Source organism: Ursus arctos, unplaced genomic scaffold (assembly GCF_023065955.2).
Source record: "Ursus arctos isolate Adak ecotype North America unplaced genomic scaffold, UrsArc2.0 scaffold_27, whole genome shotgun sequence".
NCBI lineage: Eukaryota > Metazoa > Chordata > Mammalia > Carnivora > Ursidae > Ursus > Ursus arctos.
In genome coordinates this window covers 2,261,857-2,288,944 of record NW_026622952.1, presented here as the reverse complement: position 1 = coordinate 2,288,944, position 27,088 = coordinate 2,261,857, and the positions used below count along the sequence as shown (strand labels likewise).

Below are 27,088 nucleotides of genomic sequence, written 5' to 3'. Positions count from 1 at the left end.
CATATAATAAGTCCTGCACTCAGTAACTATTATTGTGCACAGATGATACGTTCACAAGAGTAGTCTTCGGTATCCCCTTCTGGGGAGAGAAATCAGGAAGAACGTACTGGGAAAACAGACATAATGTCTCAAATTAAGAATGCAGGTCTTCCCACAGAAACCCGGTTGCCAAACCCGAGCTCTGGCGCAGCTTCCCCTTCCAAGTCTCCTTCGCCTTCGCGTTCCGTTCTTTCAGGCACCAAGGGAGCACGGCTCGAGCCCCGCCCCCCGGCACGCCCCGAGCGAGTGACGTCACCACGTGCGCCGTGCGCCGCGCCCCCTGTCAGAGGCAGCCATTGTTCAGTGGGTCGCGCTGGCTTTGCCGGGGCTGGGTTGGTCCTGCCCCCCTCTCCAAGTCCCGGCCCCTCCTTAAAGCTGGGAGAGGGGGCCAGTCCCCGGCTCTGAGCATTCTGCGGTCCTCGGGTGCAGGCCACCATGAGCAAACGGAAGGCGCCGCAGGAGACGCTCAACGGGGGAATCACCGACATGCTCACAGGTTAGCACCGGGCCGGGCGCTGCTGGCTTTCTTCTCCTTTCTTCCCACCTCATTGCCTTCCCTTGCTTCCCTCGCGTCCCCACAGCCCTGTGGATGGGGTCGGCCCCTTGCAGCGGGTAGTCTTCCGTGCGGATCTTCCTTCGGCGCCCATTGCTGGTGGCTGAATGTCAGTCCTGCTGGGGATTCCTGTGTCACCGTTTGGGCTGTCTTTGGCCTGGCCCGTGTACAAGCGCGGGGGGGGGGGCGGTCAGTGTCCCTTAAGAAGCTGTTACATCCCCTGCTGAAAAACTCAGTTCTCGTTTGTTTACTCGCGGTTCTTGTTCACCCCAGCCTCTTGTTGCCTTTGCAGAACTCGCAAACTTTGAGAAGAACGTGAACCAGGCAATCCACAAGTACAATGCTTACAGGTGGGACGGTGCAGCATTCTCTGGTAGCATGCGTCCTGGGATGTGTGGCAGTTAACAGGGCTGAGGGGCCAGTGGATATTTGGACCATATGCACGAGGAGAAAAAAGCAAGAACTGAGGGTATTGACTCTGTGGTGATACCTTACTGCAATATTTCTGGGATAATTTGGGCAGAACTCTGTAGAATCATTTCTGATGAGTTCCCAATTCTGATTAAAAATAGGTGTAGCTGATGTGTATTTTTCCCATCATCAGATATGAATTGCAGAAAATGCAGTTTGATTTTAAGCCATAATGAAAGATAGTGGATGAGGTCTGTGCTGTGAAATAGATGTGGTTCAAAGAATCAGATCTCCCATCTGGTTGGTATTTGGCTGAGCCTTGCATCCGGTCCTTGTGCATCTCACCAGGGCCCTTATGGTAGTCATTATTCCCACATCCAGTCACTTGTGCCCCTTAGCCTACAAACATGGCCAAGTCCTTCAGCTCTTAAAAGCAAAAACAAAGCAATCTTAACTTCTCTCTGCCCTCTAGCTAGCTCCTGTCTCTTTCCTCCATTTTACAAACTTCTTGAATAATCCGTTTCTTGCCTGCATTTCTTCAGTCCTAGTCATTCATTATCTCATTGTGGTATAATTTCCATCCTGCCGTTCCTCTGAAAATGCTGTCACCTGCATCTCACCTTATTGGAGTCTCATTGGCATTCACCACTCGCTCATCCCATTCAGGTCTTACCCTTGAATTCCGTGATGGCACTCCTACCTGTTCTTTCACCTCTTATATCTTCCTTTCAATGCTGGTAGTTCCTGGAAGTCTGCCCTTAGTCTTTTTTTCTCATTTTCATAATTTTCTTGGCAATCTTACCATTCTTGGCTTTGGGTACTGGTTATGTCATTGACTCCAAATCTGTATCTCATTGGGCTTTTCTCAAGATTTTTAGGCCTCTATTACCTTTATCTTCATCCTTTCATGATCGAGCTCAACTCTCTCCTTCCCTTCCCATTCAACATAATTAAAAACTGATTATGCACCTTTCCTTATCTCTCTCGACTGCCTGTTTAAAGTAATTGTACTATCATCCACACATTAGATGGTCTAAAAATCAGAGAGATATTCAACCCTGTATTCTAAGTTCAGAGAGGAGGTGTTTAGTTTTGAAGGAGCCTGTCAGGGGTAAGTGAAAGGAAGAACAGTCTAGAGAAAGGAAACAAAATGTGCCACGGCATTGAGGCATTGAGACTTGAAGGAGTATAACATTTTCCCGGAAGTCAATAATTCACTTTGCCTGAATGGGAAATAAGTCTGGAAAAGCAGATGTTGCCTGCATGTACTTCCCTACCTTGATTATACATTTCTCTTGACTGTGGCCAAAGCATTCTTTTGAAAATAGTTATCTGATCCTGTCATTCCTCCATATCAGATGACTGAACATTTCCTCTTTACCTTGATAAAGCCCAAATGCATTGTGGCATACAAAAAGCCTTTCATGCTTTAATGCTTCTTTCTTTCAGGCTCTGCCCCATAATACCAGTTGTCTGGAACTACTTGTCTTTACTGAAACAATTCCCTCAACAAACTGTCCTCAACCTACTTTTCTGGACTCATCATCAGTAATATGCTAATAGAGAAGTCGAAATCCAAATCTAAAGGTTTATATGTATTAGAATAGAATGAAAAACCAAGGCAGCAAAGACTACCCAATATTTATGCTTTAGACTTAGATGTACTCTGACTTTTATCAGCATCACTACTAAACTACATTTAGTATTGAAATTATAGACAGGAGACCATCAGTGAGTTCCCGTGGTGTTCCCAGTGTGTCACCAAATTACTGAGCTGGATGTGTGTGGAGATGGGCAAGAATCACAGGTCAGTGCTTTATGTGGAATGGAAATGAGAGCAATGAAGGAAAAGAACATAAGTATAAGGACACAGGGGAATGCAGTCGCAGTTTTAAGCCATGAATTTAAAAATAGCCATCCAGAGACACCTGGGTAGCACAGTTGGTTGAGGGTCTGACTCTTGGTTTCTGTTAAGGTCCTGGTCTCAGAGTCATGGGATCAAGCCCTGCATAGAGCTCCAAGCTTGGAGGGGAGTCCGCTTGGGATTCTCTCTCGCCCACTGCCTACCCCCCCCCCCCCAGGCTTGCATGCTCTCTCTCTCTGTCTCTTGCTCTCTCGCTCCTCTCTAAAATAAAGAAATAAATCTTTAAAAATAAATAAATAACCAGCCTTAAGCCAGTTTGGTATTTAGTAGTCCAACTACTACTAGGTGGCACCTTTTTATGAGAGTTATGAACAATTTCTAAAAACTAGCTTAATCCCAAAAAGGAAAGGCTACTGGTTTGTTAAATCTCCCTAGTTTTAAACATACAGGTAAAATTATGTTATCCTCAAATGTGAGAATTTTCAAGATACTTCTGAAAGTCATGCAGGTGGTCTGTCAGCTCCTCTGAGTTTTTTTAAGTTTGACACAGATGTAGAAAATTCGTTATTGTGATAAAAGTTGAAGATGCATATTTGCTTGTGTGTATTCCAGTTTAAGAAAAATGAAGACCTCACTGGATTTCTAACTGGATTTCTTTTTTTTTTTTTTTCTCTTTATAGAAAAGCAGCGTCTGTGATAGCAAAGTACCCACACAAAATAAAGAGTGGAGCAGAAGCTAAGAAATTGGTAAGTTTAGTGAGCAAGCTGATTGAAGAGTTCACACATGTACAAATTTGGTGGGTTCCAACAAAACTAAATTTGCCTCTCTGAAGCTGCCTTGACCCACACAGGCAGATTTCACTGCCCCTTTTTTTACTGGGAAGGGTATGGATTGAAATTTTGCTTTAAATCTATGTAATTACAATTTTTTTCTGTACCTTGCCGTATATACATGTACTCACATTGAATTTGAGTGTTAGTCCTTAAGAACAGTATAGTGACAGAATTGTATTGGCATGTCTGGTCTCCAGCTATCTTTTTCTGATCCCCAGGTATAAGAATTTATGTGAGTTAATGAGAGTTAGTGTTCCCAAAGAAATCTTACCTACTAATCACATAATTAAGCCCCTCTATATATTATTGCATTTAGCCCTCTTCTCTGTAATTTCCTTAAAGCCCTGTATGCTGTGTCATGGTATGTGTCACAGTCTCTAGAGGGTCACATGTTTTGGTAATTTACATTAGCATTGCTAAGAATATCCTAGGAAAGTCTACCTATTGATAGATTGTTCTCTTTCATCTAAATCTCACTAAAAGATTCTAAGTTCTTCAGAATTGTGGACCATATCTTACTTGTCTTTTGTTAAAGATGTCAAACTGATGTGGCTTTTGATTAGTCCAGGTCCTGATAATTGTCACCTTCTTCTGTTTTTCTTTACCCATTTATGTTCACAAAAGTCCCCTAGAATTTAGGTATCAATATTTGATTGTCCTTAATTTTCTCATGAGAGCCTTCAGAGTATGAACCCTAACTGTCCTTGTATTTTCAACTTTCAGGGTCATAAGATTACCATAAATCTTGCATATTTTATGATTGAGTGACAGATTATCCACATTAATTATGTGTCACATCTTCATCTTGAATTTATTACTCAATACCGTGGTATATAGGTTTTAAATTCTTTGTGCTATAAATAGTTCTATAAATAGTTCTCAACATCAGCATATCCTCCCCAAATAGACTAACCAAGGAAGTTATAAATACATTGAATTTTAATTCTGAGTTTCTCTCTTCGTGAACTCACACATTGTTAGTCTCCAGAACCACTTCTTCCATTCTGTTCCCCTTTTATCACTATTGAATTTCCTTTTTTATATTAATTGCATGTAGCTTTGCTCACTTATTAGATTTAAACTTTTGACAAGTTCTGATGCACTTTATCTCAAATCTGAGCTTATGGTATATCCCTAAAAAGAACACAAAAATATCCAAAATTCCTTTTGCATGAGACCAGACTTAATATGAAAATCTCATCATTATTCCTTTGCACTATTACATTAAAAATTACTGAACCTACTTTTTGGCACATGCAAGTGCTTCTCAGTAATTCTAGAAATTTGATATTTCCAGAGTGAGTGTTTGTTTTTTAATCTTTAATGTTAAGTATAGAAAATAGCCTGGGCTTAAATTGCTTTGGTCAGTATGTATCTTCTGATACAGGAAATGGGAAACCTGAGCAGTTTCCATTTCCTAGTCTATTCTGCTTCCTAAGTCTTGTTCATTTCTGCCTGGTAATTGCTATTTTCAGAACTTGAATATGCATTCAGTAGTCTTGGAACACTTAAACATTAAATAAATCAAAAATATAGAAGGGTGAACTTAGGGCTAAGAGACAGTAGGAAATGACTGGCACACATGTTGATGCATTTGAGCATTTAACTAAAGAGGACCAACACGGCCAAGAATGAACCCTGATGTAAACTTTGATATTTCAGTGTACGTTCATCAGTTATAACAAATGTAGCACTCTGGTGGGGGATGTTGATAATTGGCTAGGCTATGCATGTGTGGGGGCTGTGGGCATACGGGAGCGGTGTACTTTGATCAGTTTTGCTGTGAACCTATAACTACTCTAAAAAAGCCCTTATTTAAAGGGGAAATGTAAAAATAAAAAGGAAATAAAAAGGATCAAAAACATGAAAGAGTTCAACTTCACTAATCAGAGTTGCAAATTAAAACAAGGTGCTGTATGGTGCTATTAAACTATCAAATATAGTATACAGTATGGATAAAGATGCGGAAAAAGACATTCAGTTACTAACGATGGAAGTCTTGGCTATTTCCAGCTTTTCTGAAGGATAATTTGGCAGAATGTTGGCAAAATGTATATATCCTTTGTCCCAGTAATTCTGCTTTGAGGAATTTATCTTGAGGAAACCAGTAGAGATATATGTATACAAGGATTCATTAGTTCATAATTTTTGAGCACCTGTATGCCAGGTATTCATCCAGGTGCTGGGGGTAAAGCAGTAAAAACAGGACCTCTGCTCTCATAGGGCTTATATTCTAGAGCAATGTTGTCCATTACGGTAACCATGGGTGACATTTGGCCAGTGAGCTCTTGAAGTGTGGTTAATGGACTGAGGAATGAATTTTTTTAATTTTAATAATGTAAACTTAAAATGTCCCATGTGGCTGGTGGCTGTCATGTTTGTGCAGTTCTAGAACAGTGGTTCTCAAAGTGCTGTATCTAGACCAGCAGCAGCATCACCTGGCAACTTGTTAGAAATGCAGTCTTTTGGGGCACGTGGCTGACTTGTCAGTAGAGCTTGTGATTCTTGATTTCAGGGTCATAAATTCGAGCCCTGCTCTGGGTGTAGAGTTTACTTAAAAAAAAAAAAAAAAAAAAGAAATGCAACCTATTAAGTCCGAAACTCTAGGGTGGGACTTGGCATTCTATGTTTTAATGCATCCCCAAGGTAATGACAATGCAAAAGCTTAAGAACCTCTGCTCTAGAGAAAGTTCATGACATTGTTATATCAGAATTCGTAAACTGTCTAAATGTCTCCTGTAGTAGGTTATTTCTTAAGTAAATTATGATACAGTCATACAATGATATACCACACAGCCATTAAAGATATTGAAGTTGTATTTCTATACTGACATGGAAATTTGTTCATGATGTATTTTTTAAGTTAAAAAAAGTAGTTTACAAAGCAGAATGATTCTATTTTTGTAAGAAAAATATGTATATACATATACACATATATGTACATGCACATATGATTGCTTATGTATATAAGCAGAAAAGAAGTCAATGTAGCAGATGTTAGGTGATGAGGTTACAGTTTCCTTTAATTTTCAGGATGATGAAATTAAGTGATTTATATATTTTTCTTTATGCAACTCTATTCTTCTAATTCTTCTACAAAAAAAAATAATTTTAAAAAAGTAAATCATCTAGAATTGTTACATTGGGGCTTCTCTTTTGTCTTCATTTAAGGATTTTGTTGGGAGAATATGTATTTTCGCCATGGTCAATTTTCTGTGTCCTTTGTTTTAAAACTGGTCATGTGACAGTCATTTTTTTTTCCATTTCCTATTTTTTACTTTATCTTTGAGGGATTTGGTAAGCATTATATTTATATGAGTTTATATTTTTAATTTTCTATTAGCCCGGAGTAGGAACAAAAATTGCTGAAAAGATTGATGAATTTTTAGCAACTGGAAAATTGCGTAAGCTGGAAAAGGTAAAATTTTAACTTGTTTGCTTATTTGATCATAGTGTCTGCCTTTAAAGCAACTATCATGTAGCATCATTGGAGGGTGACTGATGTTATTTACCTGGTGAGACTAGGAAGAAAAAGAGGAGTGGAGTTTATTGCTTTAAGGGTTCTATTTTAAAATTTTTGAATATTGTTCCTGTAAAATATTCAGTTATTTTATGTGGCATTTTAGAGACTTTTAGCATCTGTGATAGAATTAGCTCCTTATATGCAGTATCATTGAGAAGGTAGATTATAAACTTTGATAAAACATTGGTATGTATTAGAATTTCTGTCCTTAAACTCTCCAAAGCATTTTTATGGTTTATTTCACCCTGATTGTAATTATACTACTTATGGTCTTTTATGAATAAGCCTTTTTAAAATATGGGATAAGTTAGAGATGAGACATCTTCATCTACTTTGTTACTTATCTAAAACCATTGAGGTTTATCCAGACAAATGTAAATGGCTCTTCAGGTCTCTTAGCAGACTGGTGCATTTCCAATAAGATCATTTGAATCCTCAAAGCATTCCTAAATCATTATTAGACTTTTTTTTTCCTTAAAGATTCGGCAGGATGACACGAGTTCATCTATCAATTTTCTGACTCGAGTTAGTGGCATTGGGTAAGAAGTATCTTCTATAAGCAGACACAGTAGTAAGCTTGGTTTTATTTTTTCTGTGAGCTAAAATAAGTACCTGCTGTTTCTCTTGAAAACCTGTACCTTTTCGTCCCTGTGTCTTTGACCACGTAGTTCACTCTTCCGTACCTTATGTGTCTGAGGCTGGTTCCTCAGGTGCTACCTCTACTTTAAAAGCCCGTCCAAGGCAAATGTTACCTCCTTCATAAAACCAGTTCGATTCCCCAGCCAGAAATAACCTTCTTCTAAACTCCACTAACACCTGCCACTTGCACATCTTCTCACTCCCTCCAGATTATGCCTCTTTTGCCTCTCTGAGCAGGATATTTATCTTAAGCATTTAAGCTGTTTTTCCATAGCACCTAACAGAGTGCCTTATAAATTTGGAACAAGCACCCAAGCATTTTTAATGAAGGAATCTTTATCTTAAAATTTGAGTTAGCTCCAAAGGGGGCTTCTTGGACACTTCCTGACAACATAAAGATTAACATTCAAACATTAAGGCTGTGGGGCACCTGGTGGGTTCAGTCAGTGGAGCATGTGACTCTTGATCTCGGGGTTGTGAGCTTGAGCCCCACGTTGGGTGTAGAGATTATTTAAAAAATAAAATCTTAAAAAAAAAACCATTAAGGCTATAATGCTTTACTTAAGTCTCGTCTTAATGGAATGAGGCATTCTTTTAGATATGTGATGATTGTTCATTTAAATGGCAACATTTTGATGAAAGTATTCTAAAATGTATTAAATTCTTAAACTTAGCATACTGAAAATGAGCATGATTCCTTAGGGACTTCAGGCCATTCTAAAATGTTAAGAAGTTGTTCTAGAGAGCCTCTGTGTTATTATCCTCTTTTTCCAGGCAAGAACACTGGATACAGAAAGTGGGATAACCGGCAGAGTCAGATTCAGAACCCAATTTTACTGACTCCCAGTTCAGTTTTACTTCTTAGGTGCCTCATTGCCTTTCTGCTATCGATATCTGTTTCTGTACAAAGATTCTTTGCCATTAAAATTTCAGTTTAAATACCATTTCACAGGCCTTTCCTAGCTACCCGATCTAAAGCAGGATCCATCCACTCTGTCACATTCCCCTATTTTAATTCATTTACCTGATACTTTTTGTCTGTTAATATATCTATTTATTTTCTGTCTCTACTCACTGAAATGTAGTAGGTAAGACCAAGGCACTTATTTGTCTTATTCCTGCTGTATTTTCGGCACCTAGAAGAGTATCTGGCACATAACAGGCCCTCAGTTAATCTCATTTGAATGGATGAACTGCTTTCCTGTATGTATGTCTGTTTTATGAATAAAGTACATGTACATTATAACACCCAGCTGCTTAGATGTCTTTGTCATGTCTAGGTTCATGGCTGTCTTCCTAGATTGAGGCTTCAAGAATTCTTCTCGTCAGATAAAATCACCAAAATAACCACATTTTAGCAGGTCTTGTTTAGCTCCATAGTTAACTCTTTGACAAGAAAAGACAGTAATAATACTGAGTTTCATTCAATATACTGAGTTTCACTTAATATTGAGATCATGCTTTTCTTTCGTTGTAGTCCATCTGCTGCAAGGAAGCTTGTAGATGAAGGAATTAAAACATTAGAAGGTGAGTATGTACAATGGGTCATCAGTTCCAAGTCAGAGGTGCTCCTGAAGGGTGGTTCATGCTCTAGGAAACTAGGACCTGAAGAACCTTTTCTCAGCTAGTAGAAAGGGATGCTAAGAGTTTCTTTTTAACTCTACAGTAGAGAATAGGTATAAAGTATAATTTTTATTCCTGTGTTAAACGTTGTTTAGGTTTGTAACTTAGAAGAAAATCAGGAAGAGCAAGCAGTGGCTTCTTGGTTTAAAATGATTTCATTTGAGACTTTTAGATTTAAATTACCTTTGTTTCTCTAGTAAAATTTTGGACAACAGAGTCCTACACATTCAGCCTAAAGGCCAAGTGATATATATTGAGAAAGATTCTGTAAGAGGCTTACAATATTTATTGAAGGAATTTTTGCTTTCAAGGAATTGATAAAAATAGAGCCTAAGTCAAGTAATTATAAAACATTTTCCTTAAACCTAAGATAGCAGTCCTTTGACTGTAAGTTATTTCTTCATACTTTTAAGGGTATATACTATAGATGGAGATAGAACTAGAGATTTATTGCAGTATATCTGTGGCATTTGGGGTTTAATATTTGTGAATTCAACTATTTGTACCCAAATGGTTAAAGTGGACAGGTTCTAGGGACTGATCTGGGTCTGAATCCAATCTCCACCACTTGGTTAGAATGGATGACCATGGTACTTTGGTTTCTGAGCTACAAAACGCTATCATAATTTCTGCCTCATATGATTTAATGCCGTAGTGTATGAAAAGCACTAGTGCACAGTGGTTGGTACCTACCTAAGTACTTACAAATAGTAACTGGCTCTTAAGAGGCATGATTAATTAGTAATACTACAAAGTCAAGAATTTGTGAGTCCTGTAACTGGAGAATGAACTGTACCGTATCTGTGTCTCAGAGAGGGTTTGTGCTTTTCTGCCTGTGGCATATTTGGTTTATCCGAGTGAAATATTGGTTAAAGGGGTCAAGAATTTGTTTCTCAAACAAAAGTTACATCCCTTGGGAGTTTCAGAGATCCGCTGTAATGGTTTTTACATTATTTCACAATTCACAGATACGTAATATAATTATCAACATCTATGTCCATATATATAGCAAGCGCGTTATTTCCATCGCATTTTCAGTGTTGACTGTGTACAAGCAGCTATGAGAAATATTAAAGTGCTCCATGTGTCATGAAGATGCTTATTTCTCTCCATTTTATATCTCCAGAGAGAATTTATGTTTGTGAATATGTAAGGGTGACTATAGGAATTGATTTGGGAGCATACTTATCTTGCTGTTTCTTTTATAAGCCTTACTCCTGTACTCATGCGCAGTAAAGGAACACCCGAGTGGAATTAAATAACTTTTGTTTATTTATTTTTAAAGATTTATTTATTTATGTATTTGAGAGAGAATGAGAGGTAGTGAGTGCACGCATATAGGGGAGGGGCACCTGAAGAGGGAGAGAAGCAGACTCCCCACTGAGCACAGAGCCCCACGTGGGGTTTGATCTCACCACCCTGAGATCATGACCTGAGCTGAAATCAAGAGTTGCAGGCTTAACCGATTGAGCCACCTAGGCATCCTTAAGTCACTTTTAGATATAAGATATGATGTTATGATCTGATAGTTTTTTAATTTAAATAATGAAAATAATACCTCTCCTTTCAACAGAATTTTAAGCACAGTGCCTGCACAAGTTATTACTCAATAGATACTAATTGAATGAAGGAGTGAATGAACAGCAAATGGGCAATATAAATACTTATTCAGAAAACATTAAAAAGTTGAAGTTGCTACTGCTATTACCATAAGTTACAATGTAGGTTCTTATAAGGCTGCCTTTTACTAGAGTTAGTGAAGTGTGGTATGATCCTGGTATGTTTTATCTACTATTCTGTGTAACTGTAATTGAAATTTTGATTCAGTAAGTAAAAATGATCATGAAATCAACGGTTAGATTTTACTACATTGATATCTAGTTCTTAATATCTGAATTTTTTTTTTCCTTTTTAAAGTCATTTCAGCGTATTTTCCTTGTAGTTCCTTGTAAAAAGGATCACTAAATTTAGCGACTTTTTCCCAAAAATGTTTAAATTAGCACCTCAACTTTATATGTCTTCTATACAGATCTCAGAAAAAATGAAGATAAGTTGAACCATCATCAGCGAATTGGGTTGAAGTAAGATAGCAAATTTTCTTTTCTTTTGACACTTGAGATGTAAAAGTAAGATTTCTTATAGCCATTCTTCCATACACCATAGTAATTCTTCAAATTTAACTAAACACAACCGTTTCTCTATTCAGGAATGCTAAGATTTGTTGCAGACTTTTGTAGAGAATATGCCTGTTTTCACACATTTTGTTATTACCTTCTAGTTTGTTTTCTTGAGTATTTCTCTCATTCTCTTGACTTCAGTGAAGAACTTCCTCTTAAAACCATAGAGGACTGAATACATAAGTCGGTCAGTGGGTGTTTATTTTGTGCTTAAACATCGTAGAAAGCACTGCATTAGGTCTAGGGTAAGGATATAAACAGGGTTAGTAAAGCTGTTAAGAAGTTTAGAGTCTACCCTAGAAGCTAGGACGTGAACATGGAATGCTAAATTAAAAACAGAAAAAGAAAAAACCCCAAATGCCCAAATAACAGTGTAGGGATAACTAGTAGGAATGTTGTATATCAGCATCCGTAATGATTTCGTGTGCTGAATACCATCTGGAACCCCTTTTCTAATTGATTTTTTCTAATGCATAGTACATAAACATGTATCTCCTGCCTTATATAGTCTTGTTGGCAATTCAGTCCTAATAACCCCCTGAACTTTCCTGTTGATGCCTAACCATAATACCGTAAATTTACACTGCTCTTCCAAGACTTTGAGCCAGTAGGAGACCAGGATGTTCTCACTTTTCTTGCATTTACATAGTAGAGAGCTTCTGAAGAACTTGGTTGTTTGAGAATTAGTTTTGGCTAGGTGCTTTATCATTTTTAGATGTTATTTCATACTGAGATATTTGTATAATAGCCTTATTGAAATATAATGCATGTATCATATGACTCACCCATTTAAAGTGCACAGTTCAGTGGTTTTTAGTATATTCATAGAGCTGCGCAGTTGATTTCAGAACATCTTTGTTATATCCGAGAAAGAACCCATATCTTTTGGCCTTCACACCCCATTTCTCCCCGGCTGCCCTTCCGTCCCTGTCTGCTTCTGACAACCACTAGTGTACTTTTTGTCAATACAGATTTACCTGTTCTGGACATTTCATATAAATGAAATCATACATATGTAATTTTGTGACTGGCTTCTTTCACTTAGCGTAATGTTTTCTGGATAATGTTTTAAAATATAATTTTGCAGGATGTAAGAGCAATAAACTGTAACTCCTTGACTTGCCAGCAGGGAGCAGTCTAATTTGGAAACATACTAACATATTTATTTACTCTTGGTATATGAATGTGAATTTTATTTAAAATAAGTTTAGCTGGAGTATCTGGAATATCATAAAGGATGGCACTTAAACAGTTTGGTCTAAGTTAAGAAATAAACCTATCCCACCCCCCAATTTTACTGTTACCTTCTTACTGAACCTTAGTCTTGATTTTTGAATGATCTGCTGGTATAAGGACACCTGATATAGTAGGCAATTTACTTTTTAAGAAGATTTAAATTTCACAAAAATCTTTTGTCTACTTATTCTGTCTTTATAGATATTTTGAGGACTTTGAGAAAAGAATTCCTCGTGAAGAGATGTTACAAATGCAAGTAAGAGTGTGCTGAATTGTATTCTTTGATTAGAAATGAGAATGTCACTTGGTGAAAAGCCTTTTTTAGAATACTGACCTAATTTTTTTTCTATTAGGATATTGTACTAAATGAAGTTAAAAAAGTGGATTCTGAATACATTGCTACAGTCTGTGGCAGTTTCAGAAGAGGTAACATACTTCTTAATCTTAGGTTATTCATGCCTTGATGTTAAAATTGCCTAATGTATACCCCAAAAATGGATTAAAGAGATGTAATTTGTGTTACTTCATAGATTTACTAAAATCCAGTAGAGTATTAGCTAAGTTTGTTTGTTCATAGATGGGAATATTTATTAAAAATGAGAGGAAATTCATCCTGATTTTATTATAGTATGACTTTTTAATGACTATTTTTAATAAATTTTATAGAATAATTTTATGTGTATTAAAATCCTGAGTGATTGTTTGGCTAGATGCTAGTGAAGCTGTGGGTAGGTGGTGGGGTGTTGTTGTTTTTTTCTTTACTTTTTTTATTTTCTAAGTTTTCTATAATGGATCTAAAAATGATGTCACTGAAGCACTAGTTCCAAACCAATTCTCATAATAGCCAGGGCCTTCAGAAGATCTCCTTCTCTTACGTGAATGTGAGCTAAGTGAGAACCAAGCGAATCCTGGTTTCTTCCTGGCTCAAAATTTGGAAGGGTAACATAAATTTTAAAATATTAACTTTAAAAATTGGAATACAAAAATTTGATTTAAAACTTCTGGAATAGATATCTGACTGAATCTCTGGCCACCGTTGGAGTTTTGCTTAGGCGGTAGGTGATAAACTATCACAAATTCTCAGGGTAGCTGCTGTGAGAATCTGGAGTTAGGGAGAGGAAAGTGTTAAATCCATAATTGCTGATAAGTAGAAAGAATACGGGACCGGGGCCTAAAGAACTGGGTCCTGAAACCAAATCTATTGTCACTGTAGATCGAAGTCTCTCTCTCCACATCCTATTTTCCATGCAAAGTTAACCAGTTGTCAAGTCTTTCTCTGCATCAGAAATACCTAAAAAGTTTAAAAAAAAAAAACACATTGTTATACCCTGCTGTAAACCTACTAAATAAGAATCTTCTCAGGGTGGGGCCTCGGAATCTGAATACAGACTTGGATACACACCAAGCCAAATGCATGCTCAGTTGAAGAAGACAGCCTTTCTGGATTTCAATATTGGTTTTATTTTTACTTTTTTATTATTGAGTAGGCTATATGGTTGCGTGCTTTAATATTAAAAAGGTCTACACTAAGAAGTCTACCTTCTACCCTGTCCTAGTTCACTCTCTCCTCTCCCTCCCAGCACTGTCCTGTGAATGACCACTTTCTTGTGTGTTCTTTCAGTGGTTTTACATGTAAATGTAAATAAATAAATGTGAATATACATTGTTTCTTCCTATTTTATTTTTTATTTTTATTTATTTAAACAATTTTTATTATTGAAGGATTGACATACAGTGTTATATTAGTTGCAGCTGTACAACGTAGTGATGACAGTTCTGTACACTACACAGCGCTCACCACAATAAGTGTAGTTACCGCCCGTCAGGGTACAATGTTAATATGATATTGACTGTGTTAACTGTAATGTACTTTTCATCCCATGACTTACTTATTTTATGATTGGAAATTTGTATTTCCTAATCCCTTTCACCTGTTTTATCCATTCCCCACTTACCCCCACCTCTGGCAACTACTAGTTCTCTGTACTTGTAAGCCTGTTTCTGTTTTGTTTACATTTGTTTTGGTTTTTAGGTTCCGCAAATAAGTGAATCATATGGTATTTGTGTTTCTCTATCAGACTTGTTCCACTTAGCATAATACCCTTTAGGTCCCCCCATGTTGTCACAAATGACAAGATCTCATTCTTTTTTATGGCCGAGTAATATTCCATTGTATATTTGTACCACATCTTCTTTATCCAGTGAATATACATTCTTGGTGTTCTCTTCCTCTTTCTTTCACAAAAGTAACATAATATATACACAGTACTGTACCTTACTTCTTTCACTTAAAAATATGTCTTGGAGATCTTTCCATATCAGTATGTAGAGAGCATCCTTATTCTTTTTCATAACATTTGGTTGTGTCAATGTTCCATGCTTTATTTATCTGTTCCTTTGTAAATAGATTCTTGGATTGTTTTCCCTTTTTTGCTAAAGTAATTGTTTTGCTTTTTAAATGGATAGAGTAATACATTTTTGGTGGTAGGTGGATGATAAAAGACACTTAACTTTTAGGAGAAAGAAATGAAAAGAAGACAAAACTTTCTTTCTTAAAGTAGCTTCTCTGAACATACTGGGATCAGCACACATTGAATCTAGTCTTCTTTATGTTTAAATACTTGGTTAGCCATTATTGATGTATAAAATGGTGGTCCAGAGACACTGCCATGTCTTCGGTGACCAAAAATATGTTTTACATATATGTAAGTGACAAATCACTAAATTCTACTCCTGAAACTAAAACTACACTGTATGTTAACTAACTTGAATTTAAATGAAGTCTTGGAAGAAAAAAATATGTTTTACATATATTGTACTTATAAAAATACAAAGAAAGGAAATATTATTTTATGCCAACTGTGTGGCAGGTCCTATTCTAGATGCTTTTACATATGTTCTTAGTTGCACAATGGTCTGTAGTTTTTATTAGTTTATAGACAGAGAAACTGAGGTCTAGAGGAATATACAGTCCTCATTTCCAATATTGAAAAAAAATTTTTAAGTGAAAAAGATCCACTTAAATGGAGATAAAACTTCATAGTATTATAATAAAAGGAAGTATAAACAATTTTATATAATCTTCCTAAAGTTATGTGATTGTAGAGTGGGGATCAAAACAAAAATCTAAGTCATTATAAAATGCTATGTTCTTTTTTTTTTTTTTTTAAGATTTTACGTATTTATTTGAGATAGAGCATGAGTGGGGGGAGGGGCAGAGGGAGAAGCAGACTCCCAGATGAGCAGGGAACCTGAGGTGGGGCTCCATTCTAGGACCCTGAGATCATGACCTGAGCCGAAAGCAGACACTTAACTGACTGAGCCACCCAGGTGCCCCTCAAATGCTATATTCTTATCCATGATACCATAATAGTAATTTTTACTAGCATTCATAAAATGAATTCAGTCGTAAGAATTGAAATGGATTTTCTGCTTAATCTTCACAGGGTTAAGACATATTGTTTAATTTGAGGTTTTCAGATATATAGTGTTCGTAGGTGTATTTTAAAGCTGTTTTTTAGATGGGGGTTTACCCTTTTTAATTGTTCTAAACTTATATTTTTAGCTTTTTAAGAAAATTCAAGTATAATTAGCATATAGTTATTTTCAGGTGTACAATATAATGATTCAACAATTCTCTGCACTACTCAGTGTTCATCATGATAGTGTACTCTTAATTCCCTTCACCCATCTCACCCATCCCCACCTGTCCACGTCCTCTCTGGCAACCACCAGTCTGTTCTCTATATATAGAGTCCGTTTTTTTTCTTTGTTTTGTTTCTTAAATTCCACATAAGAGTGAAATCATATGGTATTTGTCTTTCTGTGACTGACTGACTTCACTTAGCATAATACACTCTACATCCATCCATGTTGTTGCAAATGGCAAGATTCATTCTTTTTTTAAGGCTGAATAATATTCTATTGTGTATATATATATATATATATATATACCACATCTTCTTTATCCATTCATCTGTCAATGGACACTTGGTCATCTATTGATGGAACTTGTTTGCTTCTGTATCTGGGCTATTATAAATAATGTTGCAATAAACATAAGAGTCCGTGTATCTTTTTGAATTAGTGTTTTTATTTTCTTTGGGTAAATACCTAGTAGTGGAATTCCTGGATCATATGGTAGTTCTATTTTTAATTTTGGGGGGAACCTCCATACTGTTTTCCAGAGTGGCTGCACCAGTTTGCATTCCTACCAACAGTGCAAGAGGGTTCCCCTTTCTCCACAAGCTCTTCACCAACACCTGTTGTTACTAGTGTTGTTGATGTTAGTTATTCTGACAGGTGTGAGGTGGTATCTTATTGTGGTTTTGATTTGCATTTCCGTGATGATGAGCATCTTTTCATGAGTCTTTTGGCCATCTGAATATCTTCTTTGCAAGAATGTTGTTTTTAAATGTTTTTATTCATTATTGAGTAATTATTTAGGTGCATTTTTAATACATTTAGCCAGTTGTGTATAATGCATATCTAATCCCAATTACTGTTGTTGTCCCAGATTCTTCTGTTTACATCAGTATACCTGAATAGTTGGACAGAAAATTGAAATCTTGTAACTAATTCTGAATATGAAGTGCAGTGAAAAAGAAAGTTAGGCTATAAGAAGTAAGGCTCCTCCATGTGACATCACTTTGGTTCTCTTTGCCTAATTGATAGATTTGTATGGAAAATTCCATACATATTTTTTATGTAGGTGCAGAGTCCAGTGGGGACATGGATGTTCTTCTGACCCATCCAAGCTTTACCTCTGAATCAACCAAACAGGTACCACAGAATTTATAATCAAATATGCTAAGTGTTACACAACAGTGAATATCATTTTCTAAATGGTAGTTGGGTATTTCAGAATGAATTTTTGTTTTAATCTTTCTGAAAAGTCATTTTAAGTGCTTTTTACTGACTGAATTCTGTGAAAGGCAAAGTAAGTGGTTGAAAGGGATACACAGTGGTGTTCTACAAGGAATGGAGGGGGTAGTCTGATTTGGGGGGAAAAATGAAATTTAGTAAAACATTTCCAGAATATTTATTGTCTTTCATGGATATTTTAGAAATAACCAGTAAATATTCAGGTTTTCATTTAGGGAATATTTTTCTATTAAACAACATTATATTAAGAAACTTTATTCCTATCAGAAAACCCATGAAGGCAAAACATTTTTGATTTTGGAATTTATGTATTTTGAAGATGAAGCAGCTAACTTTTTGATTTAATGAAACAGATGAACACAGATGATGTCTGTTTGGGGGTATCATGATTTTGGTGAAGAATGATGGTTCCTAAAAATATGTTTTATTTGATAAATGAATTTTGTGTTAGAAGAAAAAAGTACTTAGAACAGAGGAAAACTAGGAATTTCTCCATAGATAATCAGAAGACTCATGTTAAAAATGTTTTCTTGCTATAAAAGAGTAATTTGTTCTTTTTCTTATTTCCTATTTATGTTTCCACAGCCAAAGCTGTTACATAGTGTTGTGGAACAGTTACAGAAGGTCCATTTTATTACGGATACTCTGTCAAAAGGTGACACAAAATTCATGGTAAGTACTCATTTGAATTAACATTTCTGAAAAAAAACCTTGGAAACTGTTCAGTACCCATTCTGTGACCCCACTGCATCTTAGTATTACAGTCAATAAATAGGATATCCATGAGAATATATAGAAGAGTTAACAGGATGCTAATCTCGGAATACTTTAGTAAAGAATTTTGTTTTAAATTCCCCACTTGTAAATAATCTGTGCCATTGGAATACATAATTAGGCATAATCTACTCTTTTTTTAATTTCTATAAATGACTTTGACACACCATAAATTTTTCCTTAAAATAGCAAATGTTCTCCTATTCTCTGACTCAGAATTGTTCAGGACGTGAGATTAGAATTGTCTGAAGTGTATTAATCTGTTACAACACCAAAGAAAAGAAATCAGGGTATGTGCTATAAACCAGCTCTGTGGCATGATAAGGAGCAGAGTTAATAGAGGGGGACGCTTGCAGAGATTTTCACAGTGACACCCGTCATGATCAACTGTTAAAATCCTGTAATCTTCCTAGGGAATTAAGCTTTGAAGATTCAAGACAAGTGGCAAATGAATTAAAAAGAGGTTAATAAATGTCCCTGCATAAAAACCGACAGGAAGGCAAATAGAAATCTAGGACTAAGGTAATAAAGAGTTACCTTTATTCTACTGCTCACTTAAATTCATACTTTGAATCCCCTTTTTCCCAAGTTATGTGCCTGAAATGGAAAGAGACTGTGCTTTTCGGGAACAGACATGCTAATATTAGTGAGAGTCTTACCGCATAGATTTGACAGTAGTTTTAGCTGAAAGTAGGAGATGGTTGATACAGATTATCGAAATATCCTGTCATTCAGAAAGTAGCATGGTGCCTGCCAGGGGCCTATGGGGAAGGGGCCGAGGGCGTCACTATGTAACAGATCCAGAGTTTCACTTGGGGAAGATGAAAAGGTCTGGAGGCGGATAGCGGTGGTAGTTGTACAACAGTGTGAATAGACTTAATGCCGTAGAACTGCACACTTAAAAATGGTTAAAATGGCAAACTTTATGTGGTGTGTATTTAATCAGACACGCATAAAATCATGTCATTAAATTCAATATGGTGATTGTAATGGGCTATGAAACTGTATTGCCAAAGTTGGCTACATTTTATAATGTTTTCAAAAGAACTTTGGGAAAGGTAAAAATAAAAATTCTTGTCAGTCTTTGGGAATCAAAACTATGAGCTGTTCTCTCAAATCTATCAGATTTGGAGCTTTTACTCTACACCCAGAGATAGAGACACATGAGATCGTTGTTGTCGTTGTTGTTGGTTTTTTTTTTTTTTTAATTTTAAAGATTTTTTTTTAAATTTATATATTTGACAGAGAGCACAGCAGGGGGAGTGGCAGGCTGAGGGAGAGGGAGAAGCAGGGAGCCTGATGCGGGGCTCGGTCCCAGCACCCTGGGATCATGACCTGAGCCGAAGGCAGACGCTGAACTGACTGAGCCACCTAGTCGCCCCTAGACACATGAGATGTTATTCAAAATAGGGTTTATATATGTTCTAGGAAATCCCTTTTAAATCGAGATTGATTTTAATTCACTCAAAATGAATGTGCACAAATCTTACATTTAAAGAACACTCAGATAAAATCCTAAAAATAACATGTGCTAGACAAGTTGAAATTTTTTTTTCATTGTTGGGAAAGTGTCCTGGTATGCCTGGGCATATTCTGGGGACCCCTTCTGGCCTGTCTACCTCCAATAGTCATCTCTGTGAAAGGCCCTAGGACTTGCTACTGGGGAAGCCCACCAGCTCTTTTCAGAGTCAGCGACCAGGAAGGTGTTTATGCAATGCAGTAGTAAAAGCATTTATTTTGCGGTTTGAATAGTATTGTGCTGTGCTCAAGGAGAGATCCAGAGGAAACACCAGCGGAGGCTAGTAATCCAGCTAGCAAGAGTACAAAGAGACATTACAAGCTGGTGGGCTGGGTATAAGCTGAGACGGAAAGGTGGGCAGCCACAGGAATGTGAACGTAAAGAGTTGCTGGCAGTGGTGGAATTGGGTTACCCCAGTAGCTGCTCAGTCGTAGCAGAGCAGACCTTTGTCTCGCAGCCAAATTCCAGGGACTGCTGCAAACCAGGCTGCTTCAGACCTTATTGTGTATGTGGTACTTGAAAGACTAAGGCCACTCACCAGTCATAGGACAGGGGTGGACTTGTGGAAACCTTTGCTCTATCTGGCCTTCCCAATCTGTTGGTCATATTCCTAGCAGCACATAGACAGCTATTGCCAGAAAGAGAATCCCTCACATCTATTTCCAGAAGAAAACAGGTTAAAAAAATAAGAAAGCGGGTTTTTTCTTTGTTTTTAGAGTAGAGAAGACCCAGTTGACAATTAGAGCAAGAAACTAAGGCCTTTATGTTGTGACATAGGACTCCATCTTAGTGGAGGGATGGTTTGTGTATAAACTTCGGATACTGTACATGTGGTTCATATATTCTCTGAAGCTTAAAAAATGCCATGCTTGAGCCTGCTGTTATGACATTTATAATTAGGATATGTTAGGATGAGAAACAAGCCAGATTAGCTCTAAAATCAATTTATTGTAGAGGCAGTAAGAGGTGATTTATATCTAGTTGCAAAGGAAAAGGTGTGTGTTGCTATGTTGCATTGTGGAGGAATAGACTTGGACATGGAAGCTATCAAGTCTTATTCTGGCTCCATTACTAATTCATTGTAGGATGTTAGGCAAGTTGCTTTACTTCTGTAAGGCCTTAATATTTTCATATATAAAATAATAACTTCTGTGTCAAAGGACTATTATGCAGATCAAGTTAAGTAATACACATGGAAACTCTGAAGGGTTTGTACATGTATCTTCATATGAATGGATCTTCAAAGAATTATACGGTGCTATCCTAATATAATATGATATAATATAATGTAGATATAATATTTGTTTGGAAATAGATCCGTGAAAGTGACCTGGTAAGGAGTAAATTGGGAAACAAAAGAGGGACAGAAAGTGAGGTAGGATGGTGATGTGAAAGAACAAGACAGGGAGAATGAGCGCCAGTAGGATGAGAAGGTGTGTTCAGCCAGTTTAACAACTATGTATTAAGCATCTCTTACATCCCCGGCACTGTTCTAGGAGCTTCGGATGTACCAGTGAATTTCAGTTGAATTTATATTTGTGGGGTGTGAGAAGGGACTGATAGTTAACAATGAACATAATAAATAGGTAAATTGCATGTTAGGTTAAGATAACAAGTCTATTTTTATTTATTTTTTTAATTTTATTTATTTATTTGTCAGAGAGAGCACAAGCAGGGGGAGTGGCAGGCAGAGGGAAAAGCAGGCTCCTCCGTGAGCAAGGAGCCCGACGTGGGACTCAATCCCAGGACCCAGGGATCATGACCTGAGCCCAAGGCAGATGCTTAGCCAACTGAGCCACCCAGGCGTCCCAAGATAACAAGTACTATTTTTATAAAAGGAAGAACAGGGTATGGGGAGATGCATGTAAACCATGCAGTAAACCATTGAACAGGATGGGCAGAAGCAGCCTGTTTTAGGGGAGGAGCCTTGGGGAAGGACTTGAGGTAAAGGACTTAGCCGGTCAGAGAGCGTGGCGGGAGTCAGAGCAGTGCCAGGGGGGCATGAGCATTAGCAGAGACAGCCAAAGAAGTTGGGATCTCTGTTTCTGAAAGGAAATTGGCCGCAAAATGAATTCAGCTTACAAGGTGGAGTAAACCTGGGCTCCTGGCTGTTTCATTCGGTGGAAGGTGGGACTCTTGATCTCGGAGTTTTGAGTTTGAACCCCGTGTTAGGCGTAGAGATTACAAAACACAGAAACATCAGAGTGGAATAAACCATCCTCGTTCCATATCCACTTGATTTCAAAACCTCTTGTTGCTGTAACCACTGACAGCTGTTTAAACATGACCATTCCATGTGTTTTTCAAGTACTCTTCAGAACGTGAACTCCTTTAAACTAGTGCTCACCGAACCTTAGGAGAGCCAGGGTTAGTGTTCCAGATCTCCTTGTAAAGCCATGATTTTTAGGTAATGGAGTTATTCTTCCTGTGAATAAAATAGCATTTGGAAGGAAAAAAATTTTCCTCTGCATTTAGATGCCTGTTTGCTTCATATATGATGAGTACCTTTCAGATTTTAGCGTTTCGTGCAAATTTGGCCCCGGGATGATTTTCTGTGAAATATCTACACTACAGTAAGGATTCAAGGGACAACGGAAGATCCCTTGATGACCCTGAGGCAATGAAAGAGGCTTTATTTCAGGAGCGCAGCATGAAGCTACCCAATTGAAATGCCAAACAAAACTAATCCACTCAAACTAATAAAGAATTTACAATAATACAGAGAAACTCTTTGACATTAACACTTAAGAAAAAGTGCAGGAAATAAAATGAGCCTTTAGGAAAGGAACAAAGCCGTTAGACAAAATCCTATTACTGATGTGACAAACGGCGAGATCATTGCCTGTGGCCCTCAAACATCCATATCCGCAAGGTAATACCTCGTAGTAATTCCAGATGGAAAGCATTTCTGATCCATTTGAAGGTTGAGTTGGAACTTGTTAATGCCTAAGAAGGTAGGTTTCATATTTTGAAGATGAAACGGGTTTCATTTAATCTTTCAGCCATAGCAACAGTAAAGAAAATACCCATTTTTGATTCTAGATTTTAATTTTTCTATGTTGCTAAGTGAAAAAGCTTTTAGTGACATGTGTACTAAGTCGACTGTTCATTAGGACCAGAAGCCTGTCACGTGTGTACTTTTCTTTGAATGTGGCATTTGAAACTTTTAATTTGAAATTTCTGATGTTTGTGGCTCTTTTTATGTATTTATGGGTTGCTCCCCAGTCCAGAATTTTGGCCCATTTTTCTAGAAAAGGAAAAGATTACTAAATAGACCTAGATAACTTGTTTGAAAACTGTAGAATTCTAACTAAAACTCACCTGTAGAGAAGAAAGAAAATGATCCTCTAATTTTCTTACCTTTTAAAATTTTATTTTTCATCTCTCTCTCTTTTTAATTTCTGGGAGATTTCCTCAATTTTAAACTCTTCTGCTATCGTATTTTTAATTTTGATTTAAACCTTTTCCTTAAGTGTTCTTTTTCTGTAGTGTTCTGCCCTTACTTCATTTATGGAATATTTTCTGAGAATATTACCGATAGCTCTTCTGATGTTCTTCTCCCTCAGTCGTGATTGTTTCTTCCAGATTGCTTTTCTGTTTGTTTTGGTCTGTGTCTTTCATGTTCGATGCTTTCCCTGATCAGCTTTTGTTTAGAATCACACAAAGGCCAAATCCTCGTAACTAGACTCCTTGCCTGCTGTTTCCTGTAGGTCTTTAATTACCACAAAGTATAAGAGGAAGGTGGCGACAATATATAGTGCATAGAAAAGCCACTAAGTTAGAAGTGCTCAGGATTCTAAAACTGCTTGCAGTTAAAGCAAAAACCTCACATTTAACAACATTCAATTAAAGTTAAGCCTGAAGTTTAAAAACGTCTTTAAGCATTCTTTGAAATATCCATTTTAGGGTGTTTGCCAGCTTCCCAGTAAAAATGATGAAAAGGAGTATCCACACAGGAGAATTGATATAAGGTATTACTCAAAATTTGTTGCTGACCTATTAATTTTTCCCTTTTCTCTTTCCTTTGTCCTCTGTGTATCTTGGAATTCACATAAATGTCTAGAACCCCCTTTCATTCTGAAATGCTGTATGTTCGTGGTATAGACACCGCTTAGCCTGAAAATATGCAAAGAGTAATTTCTACAGAATCTCATCTATTTTCTCTAGATTTGCATCTCATTATGATGCCTTCCACAGCTCAAAAGTAGTTTCCTGCCTGGGGAAAGTCAGTTGTTATACGTGATACTGCGTTTCGTTCCTGCACACCTCTTGCAGGGCGTAGTTTGCTGAAACCTAGACTGACTGCAAGCTTGGAGTAATCGCAACAGTCTACCTAATGATAGCCTCCTCCTTAGGTTGTTAGACTGCATAGACTTATTTTAGGTGTGTTGTGCCTTATCGATTATACAAGAGTCCTATTATTGCCAAATTTGAAATGTGTGGTGAAAGATTTATTTATGTATCTATTTATTTTAGGTTGATACCCAAGGATCAGTATTACTGTGGTGTTCTCTATTTCACCGGGAGTGATATTTTCAATAAGAATATGAGAGCTCATGCCCTAGAAAAGGGCTTCACAATCAATGAGTACACAATCCGTCCCTTGGGAGTCACTGGTGGGTATTTGTGTCTGCATTAGAGATAATCCTGGTCATCTGGAGAGAAAGTTATTTTCAAAGCTACTTTGGTTTAGCAGCTTTGGTTTCTCTCAAAAGCCTTTAAGTAATTATGCCAGTTAATTGTAGTTTCTTTGTATTGTGAGTCCCTCAGGCAACAAAAGGGTCTTTAAATCCATACGTGCTCTCAAGCTCTCAGTTGGAGGCCTTGCTGACAAGAGTTATTTCTAGCTCTATTAGACCGAATTAATGATGGTTAGTAAAAAATCTTATTGGTCTAAAGTGGTTTTTGTTTGTTTGGTTTTCGTGTATCTCCAAGACTTCCGAAGAACCTAGGTATCATTGCTTTTAGTGCCAGGACAAACCTGGTAGCTTTGGCCACGTGCCTTCTAAAGTTTAAAGAGTTGGGGCACCTCACTGGCTCAGTTGGTAGAGCATGTGACTCTTTTGGGGTCGTGAGTTCAAGGCCCACTTTGGGCTTAGAGCTTACTTAAAAAATTTTTTTGAAATAAAAAAAGTTTAAAGAGTAAGAATTGCTTAATCTATGCTTGTTAACCTTTCATGGTGTACTATGTGGTATATTATTCTCTACTAGGAAAATGAAGATTTTTGTCATTTTGTCCTGAAAATGTATAAAATAGGGCTTTCCTCCCTGGTAGATGAGGGCAGTGGTTCTCACACCTAAATGTGTGTACGTGCCACATGGGGACCTCATTAAATGCAGATTCTAATGGGGGGGGGGCAAGATTCTGCATTTCTAGTAAGTTTCCAGGTGATGGAAACTACTGCTAGTCCGGGGGCCACATTTTGAGTTGCAAAGGAAACTAGAGTATTTCATATGGTCCACAGTGGCTACAGTGGAGGTCCAGCAGAGAGGAAGGTCGTGGATTAGGGTCACTTTAACGGCCCTAGTTGGGATACTCAGGTTCCTTTCGTAGCACTGGTAACATATGCGACAAAGCTCAAACGCAAGCCCGTGTGGGGGGAGGAGGAGGGCGAGGTCAATATCATGTTTTAGTGGCTTGGTTACTATTTTCTCTTCCTTCTGAAAGTGAGTCTCAAACAACTGTCGTCCCTAAACCCTCATAACTAAATTCCAAAACCAGTTTGTAAGTAAGTTTTTTTCTCTCTGTACTTGCAGGAGTCGCTGGAGAGCCTCTGCCGGTGGATAGTGAGAAAGACATCTTTGACTACATCCAGTGGAAATACCGAGAACCCAAGGATCGGAGTGAATGAGGCCCGTTCTTCTCAGGCCAGCTCAGCTCAGCAGGAGTCTTAATTTATTTCTTAACCTTTGCTATGTAAGGGTCTTTGGTGTTTTTAAATAATTGTTTCTTCTTCATGCTTTAGCTTGCGTTGTAGTCAATAAAGCCTCTCATACTATTATCAGATGTTCTTGTTCTTAGTTTATTAGCAAATAACATATCATGTGTACTCACGGTCACACTTTCCTAAGGGTTTAGTGGAGAGAGGAGATGAGATGTTAGCAATGTTCAGTGGGAATTTTTATTTTCTCATTTTCTGCCCTTCTGCTGTAAACCACATTACCCTACTACCTTTCCTCCCATTTATTGATTACGGATTAGTCAGAGACACTCAGAGACTGGGCACTGGAGAATGATTCAATATTCTTTAGAAATCAGGGACCTCCATAAATTTAATTTTTTTCTTCGGTTGGCTTGGCCCCCATATTCAATTTTGTCATATATACTTAAAACCTAAGATTAGGGTGTGTGGCTTAGCTCTTAAATGAAATGTGAAAGTGGTTGTAATTCATGAGAAAGAGCTTCCCTAAGCAAAACCACTTATAATATGCACCCATATGTACAAAATATGGCCTCTTCAACTTCAAACAAAAATTTCACTTACTTGCCCTAGTTTTCCTCCAAGGTAATTTTTAAGTTCAAATGGTCAAGCATATAAATAAAAACGTTCCCTTAAAGCCCTAGCTTTGAAATTATATAATGTGTATAATTAAATTAACATAATTAATATATTTTAATATATTAATTATAATTTGTTTATATATAAATTTTATGTTTATATATAAATTTTAACATCACATAAATATAAAATTAAAAAATTATCAAATGGTTAAGTAAAGCTTTGAAAGTAAAAACACTTCTTGAAAGCCCTAGCTTTGAAATTATATAATCTATATAATTACTATAACTAGATTAATATAATTTAAGTTATACATAATTAGATTACATAAATTATATGTGATTTAAAATTATATGTAATTTAAAATATAAAATGTAATATAAATGATATTAATTATATAATTAAGTTATAAAATGTAAAAAGTTATCAAATGATTAAGTAAAGCTGTTGAGAACAAAATACATGCAAATGCTTTATAACTTGCAGAGGACTATAATACACGTAAAATACTA

General features: G+C 37.0%; 1 protein-coding gene across 2 annotated transcripts; it reads left to right on the top strand.

Moving 5' to 3' along the window:
• The first annotated feature begins 279 nt into the window (after window positions 1–279).
• On the top strand, window positions 280–26,078 carry POLB (DNA polymerase beta). Of its 2 annotated transcripts, XM_026485707.4 has the most exons (14): window positions 280–535; window positions 885–942; window positions 3,548–3,614; window positions 7,045–7,119; window positions 7,705–7,763; window positions 9,341–9,390; window positions 11,516–11,567; window positions 13,101–13,155; window positions 13,253–13,325; window positions 17,611–17,681; window positions 18,369–18,455; window positions 23,983–24,047; window positions 24,553–24,692; window positions 25,834–26,078. In XM_026485707.4, the coding sequence occupies exons 1-14, from the start codon at window positions 475–477 to the stop codon at window positions 25,926–25,928; spliced, it is 1,008 nt and encodes a 335-aa protein (XP_026341492.1). In that variant the 5' UTR covers window positions 280–474; the 3' UTR covers window positions 25,929–26,078. The 2 variants fall into 2 exon arrangements, with proteins under 2 accessions (XP_026341492.1, XP_026341493.1); XM_026485708.4 differs by lacking the exons at window positions 23,983–24,047; window positions 24,553–24,692 and having other exon boundaries at window positions 315–535.
• Window positions 26,079–27,088: the final 1,010 nt, after the last annotated feature.